Source organism: Neophocaena asiaeorientalis, unplaced genomic scaffold (genome assembly GCF_003031525.2).
Source record: "Neophocaena asiaeorientalis asiaeorientalis breed wild unplaced genomic scaffold, Neophocaena_asiaeorientalis_V1.1 scaffold409, whole genome shotgun sequence".
In the NCBI taxonomy this organism is placed as follows: Eukaryota; Metazoa; Chordata; class Mammalia; order Artiodactyla; family Phocoenidae; genus Neophocaena; species Neophocaena asiaeorientalis.
This window is the reverse complement of record NW_020175208.1, coordinates 1,674,798-1,697,639: the sequence shown is the minus strand read 5'-3', so window position 1 is coordinate 1,697,639 and position 22,842 is coordinate 1,674,798. Positions and strand designations below refer to the sequence as shown.

Genomic DNA, 22,842 nt, shown 5'->3' with positions numbered 1-22,842 from the left:
CAGCCCCTTCTGCCTCTGGCATTCCCTAGTTCCCTCCACCACAGCCCTGGGCTCCACCACCTGTGCACACTGGCTGGGGATGATTCCACACAGGCTTCCCATCAGGCCCCAGGATGCAGCTCAGGGTGGAGAAGCCCTCCACCTCATAGCCCCCCTGGCAGTAGTAGGTGATGGAGGAGCCCAGCTTCAGGTCGGACCCCACTCGCGTGCCGTTCTTGATGGGACCAGGATCGAAACATGACTCCCGTGGGTTTTCTGGAAAAAACAAACAAACACGTATATACACACACAGACACATATACACAGAGAGCTCATAAGTGGCCTAATCCCAGGGCACAGCACCTATGGGGAGACCCTGACTCTGATTAGCCACAGAGCGCATGGGGATTTGGGGCCGATGGGTGTATTCTCTTCAAGTCTGGAAACCTCTCTAAATTTGGTTACAGACTAGGGCTGGAGAATGAAATAATGCCATTTGCAGCACCACGGGTGGACTCAGAGATTTTCATACTAAGTGAAGTAAGTCAGACAAAGAAAGACAAATATCGTATGATATTACTTACATGTGGGATCTTAAAAATTATACAAATGAGCTTATTTACAAAACAGAAACAGACTCACCGACTTTGAAAACAAACTTATGGTTACCAAATGGGAAAGGTTCATGGTGGGGGGATAAATTAGGAGTTTGGGATTAACAGATACACACTATTACGTGTAAAATAGATCATCTACAAGGACCTGCTGTATGGCACAGGGACCTCTACTCAATTCTCGGTAATAATCTATATGGGAAAAGAATCTGAAAAAGAGTGGATATATGTATATGTATAACTGAATCACTTTGCTGTACGCCTGAAACTAACACAACATTGTAAATCAACTCTACTCCAATACAAAATAAAAATTAAATTAAAAATTAAAAAAAAAGAAAGAAACTAGGGCTGGAAGTCATTTTGGAGAGTGCAATCTCCCTCTTCTCCCCGCATTCTTGCCCTGACGCACAAAGGAGGGAGTTGCGGCTACACCTTTGAGGCAGTCCCTCACCCCTGATTCACTCCTCCCGCCGGGGAGGCATGTGCTGCTCTGACCGGTGGGAGATGACAGTCCTAGGATCGTGTCTCAGTAGTGACCGGGTCCCTGTGGTGAAGGTCAGGGCTTAGGCACAGTCTACCTTTGCTCAGCTTTGATCCTGCACACTCAACATGGCGGCCTCCTGGTTTTCTGTCTGTGTGGGAAGCGGGGACGCTTTTGGAGATGCTTTTTCTTCTCTTTCTTTTGCTGAGAGCGGTGTTGCTGGCTGGGTAGGTAGGTGGAGCTGATACCAGCTTTGCAGGCTGTTATAGCCATACCTTGCAGGCACTTCTGAGTGTATGGGTACTGATATTTAGATTTAGGAAGAAAGTAGGAAACCCCATTTTAGCCTCTGGGATGAGTCCAGATCTCCAATGCAGTTTTCCAGGGCTTTGCATTGGGGTACTGAGCATTTGCCAGATTATTAAAACAGCAGTATTTTTCCGTTTGACTACTGATGCTTATATGTCTTCCCAATCAGGCATACCATGGCTGCACCTACGCTGCATCCACTCTGTCCCTGGGCACTGGACAACAGTGAACTTGATGCTTCCTGAGCCACTGAGTGTATTAGCTGGGGCTCCAAGTCTCTGGAGAAGGACACTCACTGCACAGCCTCCCTCCCCAGCAGCTGGAAATCCCGAACAGCTCTTGGGAGCCAATGTTCACATCCACCCACTGCTGCCTTTCCTCATCCTCCTTCTTCCCGAACCACTGATGGTCAAGAGGCCTGTCGTCAGGGCTGGACAGTGTCAGGAGAATGCGACAGAGTATCAGGATACCATCGAAACCCTGGAGGCTACGCTGCGGAAGGGTCTAGAGATGGGGATTCACAAAGAGGTGCCGACAGCCCTTGCAGAAGGAACCAGAAATTCAAAGAGCAGATTTAAGGAGGAAAGACCCAGAACACAAGGGATCAGAGTTCAGGTCAGGAGGAATTTTGCTGAGGTCTGTCCTTGTCACCTGGGCACCTTTATGCTGCATGTATAAGAGGCAGTCATAGCCGTGAGGGTGTTGCTCAGCCCGTTGACTGATGGGATGGGACTCTGAGTCTGTGATTCCGTCAAGTCTAGACACCTGCATTTGTGCCCTGATGGGGGGATGGCCCTGCTCGTTGCTTTTGCCTAGAGCTTATTTAGGATGGAGCAGTCCTGGATACATTACTAAATTTAAACTCAAGTGGGATCCAGAAAATGGCTCCTCACCTAACAGAGGACCCCTCCGTGGTTTCCTCATGTGCCCTGTCATGTATCACCTTGTCCCCCACATCGAATCTGTCCTCCCCCAAAGTGTAGTGGCTCTGGCCAGAATGCAACTGACCATTGGGTGGCCCATTTGTGAATTGCAGAGATACAGGGAAGTGTCACCAGGTCTTCTATTTCATCTGTCTTTTTTTATAAATTCAGAGTGGGTCAAATCTTATTTGAAGTTCAGAAAAATTAAGTAACTTGGAACCAAGTTCACATAGCTCATAAGAGGCAGAACAAGCTGTGGCCCTCAATATCCATCCCCGAACTTCATCCTTATAATGGAACCCAGGTTTTTATTCAGAGTATCAAAGCCCCAGCTAAGATAGATACCTTCCAGCCTCCCAGGCAGCTAGATCTGGCCAAAGAGAAGTAAACACAGTCAGGTCAGGTCATTGCCTTCCGTCTCACTTAGAGTAAAAAGCCCAAAACCTTACAAGTCTACAAGGCCCTGTACCTCCTGCCCCAGTCCTCCCCTCTATGACCTTGATTCCTATTGTCCCTTTGCTAGCTTTGCTCCAATCACATTGACATCTGCGTACAGAACATTTCCCCATCCGCACGGCTCCCCTGTTACCTCTTTTAGGACTTAGCTCAATGACCCTTCCCTGATCAGCTCTTCACAGCTGTGATGTTCCTCTCCCCAACACTCCCCATCACACTTCTCTGTTTTATTTCTCTGCACTGAGGTCAATATTATCTCGTGCACCAGATAGCTACCTTATTTTCTCTATCTCCCTCCACTAGAATGTAGGTTCCACAAAGGCAGTTTTCCAGTCTTGTTCATTGCTGTGGTCCAGTGCCGGGCATATGATTGGCACTCAATAAATATTTCTTAAATGGATACGTGTGGGACTTCTAGAAAGGCTGCTTAAGGGAAGGTGACTCAGGTGAGAGAATGCTCAATGACCCTTCCTTCTTTCCTCCCTTCCTCCTTCCCACAGTTTGGAACTCAGACATGATGGCTGGACCTCCAGTCACCACCTTGGATGCTGAGATAACCCTGGAGATGGGAACCACGCAGCAGGGTAGAGCAGAAAGACAAGGGGAGCCTAGGTGGAGCCACTTCGACAGCCCTGGATGACAATACCCAGATTTCTTTTACAGGAAGAAGAATAGACTTCTACCTCATATAAACAACTGTGCTTTTGGGTACCTGGCACACTAGCATACCCAGCTGGGTATGACTGCCCCGAACTTTACACTGTGTCAGAAAGTCCTTTCCTCCCTTCTCTGTGTGGCAAACTCCCACACTTGTCAGCGCCACCCTCTCCTGAGCCAGTGTCCCGAACGTTGCCTTCTCTCTGGCAGAATTCCATTTCTCTGTTTTTGATTATCTTGGTAGGTTGTCTAAGGGTATTTCTTTCTAGTGGGTTCTGAACTCCTAGAGGACAGAAATCAATCATCTGTTCTTCTCATGACCCTGGCAACTAGCACAGAACTTGGCACTAGGGCTCTATCTGGCGCATAATAGGAGCTTAATAAATGGATGCTGAGTTGATTGGCTGAACAACTCCGGGCTTAGAAAATCAACAACCACATCAAAGATCCGACTACAGATTCTATTCTACCATGGCTCACATGTCAGAGCAAGATGAGCTCAGCATTCCAAGCACCATTACATTAATAATAACGACAAGGCTAATGATGATGATGATAGCCCCTTACACAGGAATATCACTTCGTAATTTTCAAAGCACTTTCCAATCTGTTATCTTATTTGTGTCTCACAATAGCCTTTGAAGCAGGCAGGGCCAGGTACGCTTCTGTTCCGGTTATAGATGCGGAATGTGGTGATCAGAGAGGCTAAATGAGTTTTCCAAGCCATTCAACTATTAAGAGGTAGAATTAAACCCAAAATCAGGTCTTCAGGCGGCCAAACCAGGGCTCAGCTGTGAATGATAAAACTAAATGACTAAAAAAGCATGATGATAATAATAAATAAGCCCCAAGCCCTCCAAAATGGGAAAATAAAAAGAACTAGATTCTTTTTGCCCTAATAGATAAGGCCCATTTCCAAACACCGTAACAGCAAAATACTGAAAATAACAACCCAAACAGTAAGGAACTTGTTAAAAAGGTTGGATTAGAGCCATCCACTGAAATATAAGCAACCTTTGAAAAGAATAGCAAACGTCTTTGACTACTAATATGGAAAGATGCCCAAGATCTATTGCTGGGCAAAACCCAAGACAAAGCAAAAAAAAAAAAACAAAAAACCCAATCTATGTTACAGTTTAGTATATATGGTGTGATCCCCATTCATACAGAACAGGGATCTGCAAACTACAGTCCACTGACTCGCTGCCTGTTTTTGTAAATAAAGTGTTACTGGAACACAACCATACCCGTTTGTTTAACATATCGTCTATGTCTGTTTTAGCATTACAACAGCAGAATTGATAGCAACACAGACCATCTGGTCTGCTAAGCCAAAAATATTTACTCTCTGGTCCTTTACAGAAAAAGTTTGCCAACCTCTGGTATAGAATGTACGTTATTTATATGTATATAAAACATCTAGAATGAGGTAACAAACCATTAATACTGGTACTTCAGGGGATGGTAGTATTGGGAGATGTTAAGTTTTTAGAACACAGTTTATATGCTTCTGTATTATTTGAATTTTCCCAACAAACATGTGTTACTTTGAAATAAGCATAAATGAAGAGATCTTGAATTTAGAAAGACAGACCATGGGAGAGCTGGGTGGTGGGAGTAGTCATGGCAGGAGCAGATGTGGAAAGCCGGTGGTAATTCCTCGGCCTACAGTGTTACTTCCAAGGGCTTGAAAGAGAAAATAGGTACCTTTTAGTACCTTTCAGTAAAAGTTGACTCATCTTGGCCTCTCCTGAGTTATTTCAGATTCTCTAACACTTGCTTTGAACTCTTCATCCCTCTGTCTGAAACCCTTCCCACTCTTGCTTGTACACAGGGGGGCTTCTTCTCAAGCTTTAGGTCTCTGTCCACGTGTTACCTGCTTGGCGAGGCCTTCACCATTCTGAAGTGGGCTCCGCATTTCTCTTTCTTAGGATAGTTTGCTCTTTCCTAACTTATGCTTCTCGCTTCTTGTTCGTCTCCTCATTTACTGTCTGTTTCCCTCACTCGCCTTTACATTCCCCTCGGGTGGGGACCCTGACATTTTTGTTCACCTCTGTGTCCTCTGAATCCAGCACAGGGCATGGCATGAAGTAGGAGCTTAATAAGCATTTGTTGAATGAATGAATGGTTACCAGACACGTGTATGGATGTCCTAGCCTGCCCCTCCCTCCCCAAGAGGAGGCTACCACACCTGCTGCAAGATAAGAATAAAGGTCCCTCCCACCCATCCTATTGGTTTCTCTGGCCTGAAAAAAGACACTAAACCTCCCTGGATTTAGTTATTTATTTAGTTATTTAGTTTAAATTTAGTTTAAATTTAGTTATTTAGTTTAGTTATTTATTTTTAATAACTGTGTTCAAAAGACAGGATCCTCCTCCTTCCCTATGCATCCTTCCAGCAGAGGGTAAAACTACCCAGGAGGCTGCATTCAGATGAGAAGTGTACCAGAGCATGGTGTAATAGAAATCCACAGTTGACATGACTGAATTCAGAATCACCTCTTAGAAGGCCTGCCCAGAGATGACTAACACAGCACAGCCACCTTCCAGGAGCAACGGAACAGAGACATCTACAAATCCACCCCACCCACCCATCTTTGCCTTGTAATCAGGTGGGCTTCCAACATCCCATTTGTAGTAGAAATGCCTGTCCATCTAGGATGTGAACTCCACGGAGGCTGGGACTTTTGTTTTGTTCCCTGCTCTGTTCTTAGCCCCTATAACAGTGTCTGGCACATAGTAGGTGCTCAATAAATATTATTGAGTGAACAAATGAATCAAAATGCCTGATCTGCCTTTGCCCCTTATGCAAAAGCCTAATCCACCACCTAATCCACCTAATGACACCACTCAGTGGATACCTGACTTAAGCTTGTCAATCTGATGGTCCTTTGGGATTCGGAGTTGCGCCACAAACTGGGAAGTAATTCAAAGCCAAGAGTGAGGCAGCCCTACTGTCCTAGGAGAATGGAGAAGCAATGAAAATTGACCTGCAGAGAAAGGCGAATGTAGCATGTACTCAGAAAGGAGCAGGGAGGAGACAGAGTGGCCCTGGAGATGGAGGAGGGTGATTTCAACCTCCGATTTTCCCATCCTGATTGTAATCCCCTTGGGAGGTCATGCTTCCTGTCCTTGGGCTCTTGTATTCTAAAAATGTATTCCCTTTCGGTGTTAAGTGAGAGTGAGTGTTTATCATCTGTATTGTTAAAATACAGAATGCTCTTTAGCTTAAATCAGTTTGGCTGTTAGTTGTTTTCTTATAATAAAGTCTTCTTTTTGTCTCAACTTGGTTTAAGTGTTTCTGTTTTTCACATTTTTTTAATAATAAATTGCTCCTTTTTCTGCTTAAGTTGGTCTGAGTGAGTTTCTTGATATGAACTAAATGATCCCTCACTAAGATGGGATGAAACTCTTTCTGCTTCCCCCTTGGGAAGCTGGTGGGAAATGGGGAAAGGCTCCTGGTCTGTTCACCTTGGGTCAAAGGAGGAGTTGACCTGGGTCAGAGAGTGGTTTTCACTGGGCTAAGCCCAGCTGAGTCTGGCAACACCTCTCCAAGTCGGTCCTCAAACACCTCCCAGAGCAGAACCCTTGAAGCCGCAGAACCCTTGAAGCCCCAGCTCCTAGGAGACCCAGGTCCTCAGCGTTAGTGGAGCCCTGGATCTCTCTGCCTTTGGACAGAAGATGGCTTCTAGATAGAGGAGGTCAATTCTTCTTTTCCTAAGAATCCACACCTGCCTCAGTGTGCAAGTCCTCCATGGGCTACCATCTCAATCCAGGGTGTTCTATGGACTCGCAGGGAGTACAGTGTCTAAATTCTTTGCCATGGATTGGAGAAGTATACAGGACACACATACACACACATCACGAATATTCATATATTTCCCACACTCATATATATATACATATATATATATATATATATATATATATATATATACGTATATATATAAATGCCACACTCCCATATATATATGTGTGTGTACAAAACATCATATTCATACTTTATATCTTCAATAAACAGAAAAGAAAATCTGCTTCATTCTACTGGGCTAGCCCCATGAAGAGAGGTTTTCCCTTCCAAACAAGGGCAGAATGAATGTAATAGGCATCACCCAGGAAGAAAAGGCAATGGAATGGAAGAAGTTGGATCAAAGTATGTGACAGCTACCTACTGGTATGGGGCACGCTGCTAGGTGCTGTGCCTATTGACCAGCCCTCACAACAACCCCTTCCTATGGTGTCACCGTCCCTCTTTGACAGACAAGGAAGGGATGTCAGGGAAGTTAAGTAACTTGTTTAAGGCCGCACAGGTGATAAGTGATGGCAGTTTCCCCTATACAGATATTGAACATGGGGGAATATCGTCTAGTCCTTGGGATCCAAGAGCAGAGTAGACCCATTCCAGGAATCCAGGGATCCTGCGATATGGAGAAGGAGACCACGGGATAAGACAGGGTGTCCCTGGGCTCCATCAAATGGGCTACCTGACCAGAGGCTAGGGACATAGTAGAGGGATCACCCATGTTAGGAGGTGTGTAATCTGAGAAGGAAGGAAGGAGGGCAGCTCCAGTTCTCACCAGGTACCTCCCACCCCAAGCAGACACATTTATTTGGCACTTGTACCACAGATCCTCATAAGGTGGTAGAGGGTGCATGGGGGGGGGGTTGTGCCTCCCCCTCCCCTCTCCCCAGTAATTGGCCTCCTTCAGCTGTTTGCCTAGTTCAGATGGCAGCCCGGAAGGCTTTAGTCTCTGGAGCTGTGTGTTGGATCTGAGGACCTCTCTAGATATGGTCTTGGGCCAACAGCTGAACGTGGAAGGGGCTTCTTTGGGAAAGAGGACCTAGAAGTGTAGCTCTAGCACATGGATTCATGGAGAAGACTTGGGGGAGAGGTGGCCACAGCCAGTTTGCCAGGAACTAAGTGACCAGGGAGGAAGCTGAGGGAGTTTCTGCCCAGTAGCCACTGTAACCGGGGATGATGAAATGCAGTCATCTTGTAAGAGGCTGGAAGTGGTGACATCTGGGGTAAAAGTTTAGAATCTCTGTGATGTAGAAGACCCACCAGGTGGGACGAGTCAGGTGTGGCTCTGGTCATTTAACCTTTAACCTCAAGTGGCTGGGGTTAAAGGATATCACTTGTGGTGGCTCCAAGTGCCATGTTTGTGCAACTTCTGGCTGTGCTCAGCCACTTGAGTGTGCATTTAATGGAAAGATGCAGTTGTGCAAGGTTTAGGCATTGGAAGGATCGGGGGGCAGGAAAATTGAGGGGACTGATGAGAGCGTGATTAAAGAGATGAATAATAATAAAACGCTGCTGATGATACGGCAGTAGGGATGGTGGTGGGCGGAGCAATGGGGTTCCCAGGCTGAGTCTAAGTCATGCCTTCGGATAGAATCCCACAACTCGTGACTGTGTTTGTTCCGACATCAGCGTGTGGAGATTGAGTACAGGAGGTTTATCGAATGGCAGGTGTCTGGAGGAAGACAGGATGGCAAAGTAGCCACTCCCCAGGCCAGCCCCCTGAGAAAAGATGACCACAGGCAAAACATTCTCTAATTTGCACACCAAGCACCTTCTAGAACTGTATCTGGCACACAGCAAGCGATGGAGGGTGACGAGGATTTCGGTGAGTTGATGGATGTGAACTGCTCAGGACACTGCTGGCAGCTGGCAGGCGCTAAGTTAACTACCATTATGACTGGGATCGTTTGTGAGCTCGTGTGAGATATCCCCAGGAGTTGCCACAAATATTCAATTAAGAGACACTTTAAAAGGTTGCTGAGGTCCCACATTATGCAAGTGGGGGACATGAGCCGGGAGCTTTTTAATTTTAACTGGTACTGTGACCCCACTTGTACACACAGGCTGACGAGGTCTGGGTGAACCTGGGTTACAGTAGCAATAATAAAATCGATCATCTCAACAGGATCTACAGAGTGTTTTAGTCCATATCGGGCATTATCCTCACACATTTCATTTATACGTATAACATATCTTCTGCAATGTAACTATTATTACCACCATTTTATAGATGGAGGAATGGGTTCCAAGCTCACCAATCAAGCAAACAATGGAGCTGGGGTTTGGATAACGGGGCCTGGGCTCGTTAGAGAAGAAGAAAAGGTCTAAGAGAGAATAGCAGAGTAGAAGAAAGCAGAGCGCTCGAGAGCCTGGAATACACCTGTTGCTGCTACCATGTGAACATTACAAAATGTCTGGAAGGTGCCGGAGTCCAGACCAAGGGCTTTAATGCGTGGACTCATCAATTATGTTTCTGTGCTGTAGGAATTATTCCACCATTATCTTACAGATGAAGAGATGGCGTTTCGGAGCCGTTAAATAACTTGCTCCGGGCCACACAACAAACACGAGCCAGGCACCCAGTTGATCTGTCAATGCTCTTGACTGGGCAGGACCAAGACCTGTTTCTGTAAGCAAATTGTTATTAGAACACAGCCATGCCCGTTGCTTTCTGTTCAGTCTTTGGGTGCTTTCATGCTACAAGGGCAGTGCGGACTAACCGAGACAGACCGCGTGGCTCGCAAGTCGCAAGCCTGAACTATTTACTGCCTGGCCCTTTAAGAAAAAATTTGGCACCCTCGGCTCTCAACCCTCACACTCTTCATCTTGCCTTCATTAATCTAAAAGCAGAATGAGAATAAAAGGATGGGATAGCTGGAGGGATGAGAAAATGTGATCGGGAAGTATCAGAAAGCATCCAGTCTACGACAAGGAGCTAGAGGATAGCTGAGGAATGGCCTTGGGACAAAGGTCCAGGCACTGTGCCCCCAGGAGCTGGATGGGCTGTTCACATGGGTGCTGAAGATATCCAGGAGGGTGGGATGCTTTGGGGTAGACAGGAGGACTGAGCCTCATATCAGAACCCTCAGCAAATGCAGGGGCGTGGCAACGAAGATGTCAGCTGATGGCATGAGCTGGGGTTCTGAGACTCAAGAAGACCTAGGCATGATCCTCATAGAACAAGGAGCGAAGGGGAGTAGTGACATGGAAGCAGAAATGAGGTGCAAGGAGAACGTGAAGCCCCTTTTCTCCCAGGCCTGGGACACCTGGGTGTGAGGGACTAAGCCACCCAGAGGGCCGCAGAGAGGCAGGGGCTCTGCAGGTAGCAGCGGGCTCCCCGTGATCCCGTCCAGCGCTCTCCTCGCCACACTACACCCTCCCCATCCCTGGCCAGGTCTGGCCAGCCCTGCTCTCAGTCATCTCTGCTCCCAGGGCCCTCGTCATCTCTGCTCCCAGGGCCCTCGTCATCTCTGCTCCCACGGCCCTCGTCACCTCTGCACCCAGGGCCCTCGTCGTCTCTGCTCCCAGGGCCCTCGTCACCTCTGCTCCCAGGGCCCTCGTCGTCTCTGCTCCCAGGACCCTCGTCACCTCTGCTCCCAGGGCCCTCGTCACCTCTGCTCCCAGGGCCCTTGTCACCTCTGCTCCCAGGGCCCTCGTCATCTCTGCTCCCAGGGCCCTCGTCGTCTCTGCTCCCAGGACCCTCGTCACCTCTGCTCCCAGGGCCCTCACCTGTGTAGTCGATGACGAAGCCGGCGTTGCTCACCGATGCATCGCTGCGGAATCTGCTCCCAGGGCCCTCGTCGTCTCTGCTCCCAGGACCCTCGTCACCTCTGCTCCCAGGGCCCTCACCTGTGTAGTCGATGACGAAGCCGGCGTTGCTCACCGATGCATCGCTGCGGAAGGCGAGGAAGAGGCTGTTGCTGCTGCTTTCGATGCGGCCTGGGAGCTGGGAACCGTAGAAGCTTCCTATGAGGGGGCTGAGAGAGTCCCGTCCATCGTAGATATGGAGGAAGTCATAGCCAGGCTCCAAGTTAAAGCTGGGGAACAAAAACATCCCGCCCCCATCCCACTAAGGTCTTCTCTGCTCCCAGGGCCCTCGTCACCTCTGCTCCCAGGGCCCTCGTCGTCTCTGCTCCCAGGACCCTCGTCACCTCTGCTCCCAGGGCCCTCGTCACCTCTGCTCCCAGGGCCCTTGTCACCTCTGCTCCCAGGGCCCTCGTCATCTCTGCTCCCAGGGCCCTCGTCGTCTCTGCTCCCAGGACCCTCGTCACCTCTGCTCCCAGGGCCCTCACCTGTGTAGTCGATGACGAAGCCGGCGTTGCTCACCGATGCATCGCTGCGGAAGGCGAGGAAGAGGCTGTTGCTGCTGCTTTCGATGCGGCCTGGGAGCTGGGAACCGTAGAAGCTTCCTATGAGGGGGCTGAGAGAGTCCCGTCCATCGTAGATATGGAGGAAGTCATAGCCAGGCTCCAAGTTAAAGCTGGGGAACAAAAACATCCCGCCCCCATCCCACTAAGGTCAAATAAAGACGGTACTGGCCTCGGGTTCGACGGAGGGACAGGGCCTCCATCCCCCCAGCGCCCAACCCAAGACCTACTGGTGGGGAGGGGGAGGATGAAGCCCCCGTGACCTCCCAATAGGGAGAGAAGGTGGATAAGGCAGCCTCGGGCGGAGGAACCAGATTCTAGCATCGGTGTCCAGAAAGCTGGAGTTGAAAACCTATTTTAGCTGGAGCTAAAATATTTTAAAAAATCGAAATATATTTGACATGGCATGTAAATTTGAGGCATACAACATGTTGATTGGATACATTTGTCCATTGTTATATGATTGCCATTGTAGCAATAATTAGCACCTCTGACACATCACATAATTATCGTTTCTTTTTAGAGGTTGGAATGATTAAGATCTAGCCTATTAGCAAGTTTGATGATGATAACACAATATTGTTGTCTATATTTACTACACTGTGCACAGAAGGGAAAATCAGTTACCAGCTCTACACACAGAGTGGTCAGAACCCAGGTCTCTTACCTGCCTCTAATGTCTTTGTACTGTCCACGTTGCACCCCCTTTCCTGAGGGGAAAGAGCCACGCCACGAGCCATTCCCAGGCAGCAAGGGGCCTATTCTGATGAAGGACCCTCACTTTGTTCCTTTACCCTGGGGGCTGGTTCTCAGCTCTCCTCAGGATCTGCTCCCATCCCACTCCTGGCTCTCACAGGTATGCCTCTTTCTCAGCAATCCTGACCTTAGTCTAGGAAAAAACTCATTTTACAAACTGTCTTAGCTTAGCAAACTGAATATTAGAGTTTTTGAGTGTAATTTGCCCTATTGGAATGGTTAGCATGAAAATGATGGAAAACACCAAGGACTGGCAAGAACGTGGAGCCACTGGAACGCTCATATCCTACTGGTGGGAGTGTAAATTGGTTCAACCACTTGGGGAAACTGTTTTGCAGTATCTACTAGACCCGAACATATGCGTGCCCTACGATGCAGCGGTGCCACTCTTGCGTGTACATCCAACAAAGGCAATTGTTGCCAATCAAGGGTGTAAAGATGGAAACAACAGAAGTAAATGAGTTTGCAGAGAATAGAGTTCTGATGCAAACCGGTTCAGAGCCCAACCAAGGGCTAGGATACTCAGACACTCCACTTGGCAGGACTGAGAACAAAATGGCGGTTCTACCCTTTAGCTAAGACACGGCAGAGAGATGAGGCCATGAGATATCGAGGACAAAAGGGGTAGGGCTGCAAAGAGACAGGATGGGGATCTGGGAGGATTGGAGGTGGAGCCAGGTGTGCACTGGCCTCCCTCCTACACAGCACCCTCTCACACTGGTGTCAGCTGCAGGGTCACCCCACCATTGCTGGGTGGTATGGTCTTCTTGTTCCCATAGTTCAGCCTCTTCACTGACTCTTTCAAAGGGCACCAGGGAAGGGTTTGGGAGTGGGTCAATTTGGGTCACAAATTATGGCTCCATCACTTCCAAAATGCCTTCCATCTGCCCCTGCCCTCCATCAATCATCAGGTTTTATCTGAGCACCCTCAGTATGCTGGGCACTGTGCAAGGTGCCCAGGACGCAGGGATGCATCCTTTCTTCAAGACGGTGACGGATCTGAAGGAAATGACAGACGTGAGGACAGCAAAGTCTAAATTCTGTACAGGCATGTGGGAACACAGCACCAGGTTTGTGGGGGAGGATGGGAACGAAGTTTGTCTTGGGCATTAAAAGACCCTCAGCGATTGGACAAGGAGGGAAAAGGAAGTCGCTATGAAGGGAGAAGCAGAAGCAAAGTCACGAGGCGTGAAATAATTTTGGAGACTGTGAGTAGCTCAGTCTGAAGCCCAGGGGTTAGATGGGGTGGGGTTAGGACTGGGTGGGGGAACTGAGGGGAGAGGTAGGCAGAGGCCACATGGCTTGGAATGAAACTCAAAAGCCTGGACCAAAAAAAAAAAAATCCCAAAAAAGAACAATTGTTCCCATAGTTCAGCCTCTTCACTGACTCTTTCAAAGGGCACCAGGGAAGGGTTTGGGAGTGGGTCAATTTGGGTCACAAATTATGGCTCCATCACTTCCAAAATGCCTTCCATCTGCCCCTGCCCTCCATCAATCATCAGGTTTTATCTGAGCACCCTCAGTATGCTGGGCACTGTGCAAGGTGCCCAGGACGCAGGGATGCATCCTTTCTTCAAGACGGTGACGGATCTGAAGGAAATGACAGACGTGAGGACAGCAAAGTCTAAATTCTGTACAGGCATGTGGGAACACAGCACCAGGTTTGTGGGGGAGGATGGGAACGAAGTTTGTCTTGGGCATTAAAAGACCCTCAGCGATTGGACAAGGAGGGAAAAGGAAGTCGCTATGAAGGGAGAAGCAGAAGCAAAGTCACGAGGCGTGAAATAATTTTGGAGACTGAGTAGCTCAGTCTGAAGCCCAGGGGTTAGATGGGGTGGGGTTAGGACTGGGTGGGGGAACTGAGGGGAGAGGTAGGCAGAGGCCACATGGCTTGGAATGAAACTCAAAAGCCTGGACCAAAAAAAAAAAAATCCCAAAACAGAACAAACAAAAGGTTTGGAACCTTAATTTATAGAGAAGAAGGAGCCATTATAGGATTCAGAAGTAAAGGATACATTTGTTTCTTTGTTTTTGAACGGAGGTATAATTTATACACCATGAAATAATCAGCTCTAAAGTAAATCACTCTCAGTTTTGACACATGGATATCAAGATCCAGAAGGTTTCCACCATCCCCAAATTTCCCAGGTGGCCCTTCCCATCCCCACCCCCAGAAGACACCACTGAACTGATTTTTATCACCTCGATTAGTTTCACTGATCCTAAAATTTCACATTAGTGGAATCATACGTTATGTACTCTGGTGTGTCTTCTGACAGTCAGCGGGAGATTTTGAGATTCATCCACGTTGTTGCATGTGTCAGTAGTTCGTTTCTTTTTATTGCTGGGTCGTATATTACCGTATGTTAAAATGGAAAATGAGGTGCATATGGAAAATGAGGTGCATATTTCAGCGTTTTCCAGGGTCAACATCACACTGACAGCTAGCTAAAGACGAGATTGGCACAGGAGGCAAAGATGGGGAGGAACCAGTTAGGAGCCTATGGCAGTAACTCAGACAGAAAACAGTAAGGGCTTCAACCAAGCCAGCAGCCGGGGGAATGGAGAAGAAGGGAAAATCCGAGGTTAAGGCAGTAGAGGCTCCATGCCTCGGCCTCTAACAGAAGGAGCAGTGAAGGTGGATGATGGGGCTGCTCCCCCAGTTTCAGAATAGAGCTCATCTGTGGGGAGAAGCAGGAGGCTTAGTTTTGTATGTGTTGTAATTGAGGAGCCTGCAGGCATCAGACAGAGAACATCCAACAGTTGGCTATGGAGCCTGCAGCCCACAAGAGAGTTTGGGCGGGTGGTAGAGGGAAGTCTCCAGTTTACAAGAGGAGAGTGAAGCATCGGAGAGGATGAGCTTGTCCAGGAAGGAGGTGTGGCGAGAAGACAAGGAATCTGTGACAGAGCCTGGCAAAGGGCAAAGGGCATGAAAAAGAAGCCACAAAGTCCCAGAAGGAGCTGGAGGGCCAGCGGGCAGTAAGTCCACAAAACCAAGGGGAGACGCAGGGGAAGGATGGAGGGAGTGATGAAAAGGATAAAGCATGGAAAGTGCTATTTGGTTTGGCAGCCAGGAGTGCGTGAGAGTTTCAGAGGAGTTTCCAGTGGAACCGTGGAGGAAGAAACCAGATGTCAGTGATGTGAAAGTGAACAACAGGCGAGGGAGGAGAGAAAAGCAGAGACAATTCTTTTGAAGAGTTTGCTTTTAAAAGAAACCAAGGAGATGGTGGCGGAGCTTGAAGCGGGAGCAGCTGAGAGACACCTGGGCTGTTCCTACACTGGGGAAGCAGATGGGAGGAGCCGGTGAGAGCAGAGGAGGAGAATTCAGAAGGGCAGGGGAGAAAGGACCCAGCAGTGCCCTACTTTCTGCATCTTAGCACCTTAGCATTATCAGAGGTTAAAAAAAAGAAAGGAAGAAAGAAAGAAATAATAATAGCTACTTCATAAATTATCCTAAGGATTAAATAAGACAATAATATGTGTGAAGCCATGGAGCACAGTGATGGGCACACAGGAGATGTTCAATAAATGCTGGTTTCTCTCCTTTTCTGGACTCCTTCACCCCCCTGGGATGAAATCCCACTCACAGCAGACCTATGTATACTCACCCAGAGACCCGGGTTTGCACCCCTCGCTGCTCTGAACCCTCCATCTCCCACCGGGGGGAAAGGTACATACATGTTAAATACCAGGGCGATGACGTAGTCTGGAGAGACGGTCACCTTCCAGTCGCACTCCTTGCCTGGCGGGTAGGGTTCTGGGTAATTTGGTGACAGGATGACTCCCGATGGTCCCGTCAGGTCTCCCCCGCAGGGAGCTGAAGAGAGAGGAAGATGAGGGTGAGACTGTCCCCTTCACCTGGTCACCTTTCAATGGGTATTGGTAGAGGAGGGACTGAGTCTGATACACCTAAATTAGAACTTGGCTCCAGGGGCCCAGGGGAGGGTGGATTGCAATGGGCATGAGGTTTCACCTTCAAGTGATGGAGATGTTTGGAACAGGATAGAGGAGGTGCTTGTACAACATTGTCAATGTACTAAATGTCACTGAACTGTTCATTTTTCAATGGTTAATTTTATGATACGGGAATTTCACCATGCTGTTATTAAAAAGCACAACCAAAATACCTGGCTCTGCCACTTCCTGGCTGTGTTACCTTAGGGAATTTACCTAACCTCTCTGGACCTCAGTGTCCTTCCTCTATTGCACAGATAATACCTCTTTCATGGGGGTAGTTGTAAAGATTTTAGAGATATCTGTTAAAGCACTTGGCGTACCGTACGTAGTCAATATATAGAGCTATCACTAGGCTTTTAGATATGAAATACATGGTCTCCTTCCAGGGCCTCACATCCTGTCTCTGGGTGAGCTTTGTGGGTATTTACCACAAGTCCCAGCACACTTAATGTCAGGAGGAGCGGAAAGCAATCATGTGTACCTGCCAAGTGTGCCTGGCCTCCTACACTGCCAGTGCTCTTAGGGCTGCAGATACCTTCCAATTTTCTCAAAGGCCTTTGGCCAAGAGATCATGTGTTCCTCTGTTGTACGGAGATATTACAAAACCCCAATTAGTCCACAGCGGTCCCCCTCCCCTGAGATGACGGGCCTTTCCAGGGGCAGGGAGTGGGGAGGTGGCCAGGGATACAGCAAGCGATTCATCCAGAGCCCTCTGGGGCACTTCCCAGATCCTGAATCAGGTTCTCCCCCAAATGGCTGGGTTATTGCTCCATAGCATGAGGGTCTGATAAAGTAGAAGCTGGGGGTGTATGGGGTCGCTAACAGGAAAAGATGGCTGAGACTCTAAACATGGCTTGGTCTGAAAACCTCAGGGCAGCAATGGAGGTTGGCGGTACTTTAGGCAAATGGTGAGCCCAAAGGAATGGACATGGAGGTGGGAGCCAAGGGTACATCCAGGACTGAACTTTAGAGTGGCCATTTGCTTGTCCCAGGGCTGAGCTTTATTGCCTCAGTGTAGCGTTTGCTCGGGGTGAGGTTAAAGGGCTGGATCAATCCCCAGCAGGGTCTCTTTACAAAATGGTAGGTCTTCAGACCAGGCCATTAAAGCCCTAACGTGGCTGAACATAAAACCCGAGGCGTCATGAGTAGTGTGGGTTTTTTTCTGTGGAGAATATATCTCAAGTACCAACTTGAGTACCAGAAACACTCAAGTGGACACCTATTAAATGTCAGACACACGTACAGCATTTTAGATCCATTATCTCATTTCTGTCTCATAACAACTTGCTGAGCTATGGATTATTCTTCCTGACTCAGAAAGGAGGAAACTGAGGCTCAGAGAGGTTAAGGAACTTGCCCAGAGTCACTCTGAGACTCAGACCCACATCTGCCTGGTCCCAAAGTCCGTCACTTCCCCATTCTTCTGCACTGCCTTGGCATCGTTGGCAGCAGTGGGAGGGGAGAGGGCTGTCCCTCCCTGCAAGCTGGCAGGGGCGGGGCCCCAGGTGAAGAGATTCTAGGAGCGAGGATGGTCCCTCGAGTCTGGTCTGCCTTGTATCTCACTCACTTCTTCTCCACTGAACCCTCTCTAGACAAGATGGTTAGATGAATGGGACAGACTAGAGGCCTGCCTGATAAGGATAAAACATTGGACTTAACAAAGCAAGACCACACAGCGCAGTCCACAGAGAGTGGCCCTACCCAGTCTGGGCTAGAAACACAGTGATGCAGCCAGTGAGAGTAGGAAGCCCAGTCATGGCAGCAGTCCCAGCTACTGTGGCATCTTCCCAATGATGCCTCCATTCGGGCAAGGGCTGCTAGGCACGACCTACCTTTACAGCCCAGGGGTTCCTTCCCTTAAGCTGCCACAGGTGGGGTGAATCTGGGTGTTTCAAAACTGCTCTCGTTATTCTTCCGCCAACCCCCAAAGTGCCCTCAGTGTGTTTGGGCTCGTGGCCCCTGCCCTGGCCCAGCTCCCTGCCAGATGGCTCCCCAGTATCGCACAGTCAGGCACCTGCTTCCCACTCAGGACCCCGGCGTGGGCCTCACCGCCCTCTGCCAGTTGTCTTCAAGGCCCTGGCTGGACTCCTGGGCTGCTTCACCCGCAGGACAGACAGGTCCCGCTGCTTGGGCGGGGCTGACAGAGGGGCACAAAGTCCCCCTTCCCCTCCTAGGCCCAGGCACTGGCCAGCAGGACAACTGAGCTGTAGGAGACTAAATGAGGCCTTGGTGACATCCCAGTGGCACCCTATCCTTTCAGCGGGTACTCAACCAAGCTGGACCAGAAGCCAGGCCTCCCTTCCAATCCTGGGCACTGGCGCCCCCTCGCCCCACCGTCAGGCCCGGTCTGCTCCCCACTGAGTTAGAAGGAGAAGGCAGGCTCCATCCTCAGGCCCAGGCTTGACCTTACAAACCACGTTGCCCAGGTTGGAATGGGAACGGGTGATCATTCCAGGCAGCTAAAAAGCGGGCAGGCTGTGCCGACAGGTGAGAGTTGTGAAAAAGACCAACGATTTCGATGTTACACAGTCCTGGGTTCCAATTTTGACCCAGCTACCTCCTAGCTGTGAGTTTGTGCAAGACCATCCCACCTCTCTGAGCCTCTGTTATCTAATCTATAAAATAAAAAAAAAGAGAGAAAGAATAATGACGATAATGGCCTCTAACACACACAGTGTTTACTATGAACCAGGCATGGTTCTAAGTGCTTTACAGCATTATCTTATTCAATTCTAAGAACAACCCCATGAGATAGGTACTATTATCTTCCCTGTTTTACAGGGCAGGAAAATGAGGCACAGGGAGATGAAGTGATTTGTCTAAGGCTACACAGTTTGTCATGGTGAAGCAGGACTCGAACCCAGGCAGCTGGAATCCAGAACCCAAGCTCTAAACTTACGCACGGTGATTTCACTTGTGAATACGTAGGTACAACATCTAGCCCAGCACCTGTCATGGGGATGACGCTCCATGAACATTTGTTATCGCCCTTTGCTTCCTCCCTATCATGAAGGGGGATGAAGACCAGCCAGACCGTCGTGGCAGACTGCCAAGGGAGCTGGAAATTAGGGGCTTGTCACTGGGATTTCCAGACTGTTTGAGAGGACAGGCAGGTGTTCACTTAGTTGCGAGGAACATTTTCCCACGCCGAGCGCAGAAGAGTGGGTAACGAAAGCTGAATTAACCTCTCCGCTCTGCTGGCTGCCCGTTTACTGGGTCAGAGAGTTGAAGCAATTTCCCCAAGGCTACTGAACTAGTAAATGGCAGAGCCAGGAACTGAACCTGGATCTGTCTTCTTCAATATCCTATACTCTCTCAACGCATCACAACACATAGTTAAGAACTGAGATTGCTCTAAACCCAGGTCTCGCCTTCCTGTCTGCAGTACATTCACGGAGATCCAACCACACATACCCATGTGACTCCTCATTGCCACCGAGGGACAGGACTTAGTGTCAACACCAGGCCTCAGAGCATGCCCAGCAAAGGCCAGTCCTCAGATACCTGGACAGCGCCTCCCAAGTCTGTGTGCAAAGAGGTGCAGGGCGTCGCCGGGGTGGGCAATGCTGGGGTGCATCTCACCTGAGCCCATCTCCGGGGTGGGAATCAGTGTGGGAGGTAGGAAAATGAAAAGCTTTGCATTCAGACTGATGTGGGTGTGACTCTTGACTCTGCCAAATCCCGGTTCTGTGATTTGAGGCAAGATACTCAAAGTCGCCTAAGCTTCAGTCTCCTCTACTGTGAAATGAGGGAACGGTACTCATTACAGAGAGCTGCAGGGAAAGTTAAGTGAGGTTGTGTAAGTAAATGTCCAGTTGCACACAGTAAGGACTCCACGACTACTGGTCTCTTCTAACAGCCATCGCTGATACAGCAGAGAACTGCACTCAGTATTTTGCCTGAGGAAAAGAGCCATGCGGACGTGAGCCCCTGGAACGTTTGTTTCCATCAATTTCTCTTTCTTTCCTGTCCTCCTCTCCCTTCAAGTTCCTTCCTCCTCCCAGCCTTAAGGAATTGGGGAGCAGGATCGATTCCTCAGGCACCAGCCCTTACGAGCTACGTGACCTTGGACACATCACAGAGCCTCCACTGCTTCATCTGGCAAATGGGGAGATTTAAGGACTAAGGACAGATCTGGAGAACCAAAATCCAGGCAACCAATAATTTCCTTGCCAAGAGGAAGAGCAAAGGTCTTTCCTTTACCTCCAGGTCTGTGGGTGCCCTTCTAGCGCTCCAGGTAATAGAAGGGTCATTTCAGAACCTGAAGACCCTTGCTACCCGAGGTGATCCACAGTCCTCCTTCCAATCTATATGGTCTGGGTCAGGAGAAGAGGGACAGGCACACCTGGCTTAAAAATCTTTGAGACCATTTTGGAGAGTGAAGAACTCATAGTGTGTAGAGTGTGGGTGTGTGAATGCGAGTGGGTATGTGTATACACAGACACGCGAAGCAGAGTAGACTTTGAGTTTTCTGTGACTTTCAGCTCTTCTGACTCTCCTGGCCAGGCTCAAGATGTAGCTGCCACTTAAGGGGGTAGGAGGTCTGGAGCACACAAGTGGTGGGACCAGAGGGGAGGGTTCACACTGCAGCTGCTTTGTACCGATGCACGTTGGTGGGCTGGGCTGCCAGAAGAATCTGTTCTCGATCTTCACACAGCTGATCTCTGCACTTCCCTGCAGCGCATAGCCGGGGTCACACTGGAACACCGTGGAGTCACCGGCTTCCCAACTGTCGCCACTCCGGCTCCCATTCTGGGGGACCCCAGGGTCATTGCAGGATGTTGCTGTGGACACTGGGATAAGAAAACAGAGGAGGAAGTGGGGTTGCCTAGGTGTCTGCCAGACAGTGAGGCTCCTGGCTCACCACCCTCACTGACATCACCACGTCCATCACCAGGGCCACTGCTGGAATCTCCATTACCTCCCGCCGGTGTAACAGCAGGAGCGACAGCACCACCATCTCCGTTCTCACACCCATTACTGTCACCACCTCCACCACTACTTGCGACCATCACTTATTCTACTGGTACCCTCACCATTACCATCATCCACCTGTCCTGGGATACTATACTATGAGTTAAGCATGACTGCACCGCTATGACTGTAGGACTGAGTTCAACTTGGTTTAACGATACAAGCCTTATTACAAAGATTAGCTTTGCAATTTTGCAAAATGTAGCTAACATGATCCGTATGAGGGAGTGACAAGGTAATTAAGCATAAACCCCAATATTCAACCAGAAAGGTCTGCAGAGGAGTTTGGGAGTTGTCCTGCCTGAATGCTGAGCAGTGGTTGAGAAGATGCTTGGAGCTACTAAGGTCGGGTGAAGGTCACATTCTCCCTTGTATGGCAAACCACCGACAACTCATCAGACTGAAACCCGAGAGAATTCTGGTGTTTGTAGCAAGTGGCAAAGTAGAGTTCAAAGTAAGTATAAACAGTTGGGGTGTATTAAAAATTCTAAAAACTCAGGAATTTGGGAGATGTTTGTAGTCTAATACCAGACAGCATAATACAGAGAAGGTGTTTTAAGAGCAAACATCAAATGAATGATGGAAGGGAGGAATAAATAATAAAAGCACAACTGAGGGAACAAATGGACAAAATGCAGCATGAGAAAACACACCAAAGGAAATGGTACAACAGGAACTCCAGAGAAAAGATTCTGAGGCAGCTGTATCAACCCTGGCTGCCTCCGTGGTCCCCGCCTGTGTCATCATTCACAGACTGTGGTCGGCCGGCCCCAGGGACGGGAGGTTCTGGAGGACACAGGACCCATAATGTTCATTGGCTTGTTTTTCTCAGAAATTCGGGCAGTTTTTCTCAGAAATTCTGGGAAAAATAACTTTTACACTAAGACAAATGAATTTATTATGGAGTAGAATGTAAGAATCACATTAGTTCTTAAGCAAACCAGGAAGCCTCAAGGAGATTTTATGCTTCCTACATCCCTCAGATCTCCTGGGGATATACATTCACCCTCCTCTGCTTTTAGGATGACTTCGGTGGAAAAGCCCAGGGCAACTGTATACAGTAACAGCACTAATTGTACCATCTAGGATTGCATGGACGAGTCGGGAGTTGGAGTATCTAATACCTTACACCCAGTAACGGCTAAGACAGTATGCAACAAACTGAGGCCCACAGCCAAATCTGGCTCTATGCCTGTTCTTACAAATAAAGTTTTATTGGAACACAGGCATGCTCACTTGTTTACATATTGTCTACAGCTGCTTTCATGCTCCGACAGCAGAGTGGAGTTGTTATGACAGAGATCATGTGGTCCACAAAGCCTGGACTTTCACAGAAAGATTTACCACCTGTACTTTCACGGAAAGAGCTCACCCACCCCTGGTTTATGGTCTCTTACACTCTCCTCTTTTGAGATCACATTTTAAACCTACCCTTTGCTTTGATCCAGCTTAAAATCATTGACACCCTCACTGATCTGCTATCACTATGCTCCAGGCACATTGTTAAAATCTCCTTCCAATGCAGCCAGCTTAGCCCCCTCCATCTTCCCCCTATCCCTGCCCC

The 22,842-nt window shown here is 48.7% G+C and overlaps 1 protein-coding gene across 1 annotated transcript in view; it reads right to left on the bottom strand.

Moving 5' to 3' along the window:
- The window catches only part of CSMD2 (CUB and Sushi multiple domains 2), a 641,557-nt gene that overhangs the window by 133,720 nt on the left and 484,995 nt on the right, over positions 1–22,842 (bottom strand). Inside the window, exons 29-32 of the mRNA XM_024765304.1 lie at positions 20,906–21,097; positions 16,026–16,164; positions 11,517–11,704; positions 61–255 (exon numbers count right to left, since the gene is read on the bottom strand). Of these exons, the coding sequence (XP_024621072.1) occupies positions 61–255; positions 11,517–11,704; positions 16,026–16,164; positions 20,906–21,097 (714 nt within the window). The remainder of the gene's footprint in view (positions 1–60; positions 256–11,516; positions 11,705–16,025; positions 16,165–20,905; positions 21,098–22,842) is intronic.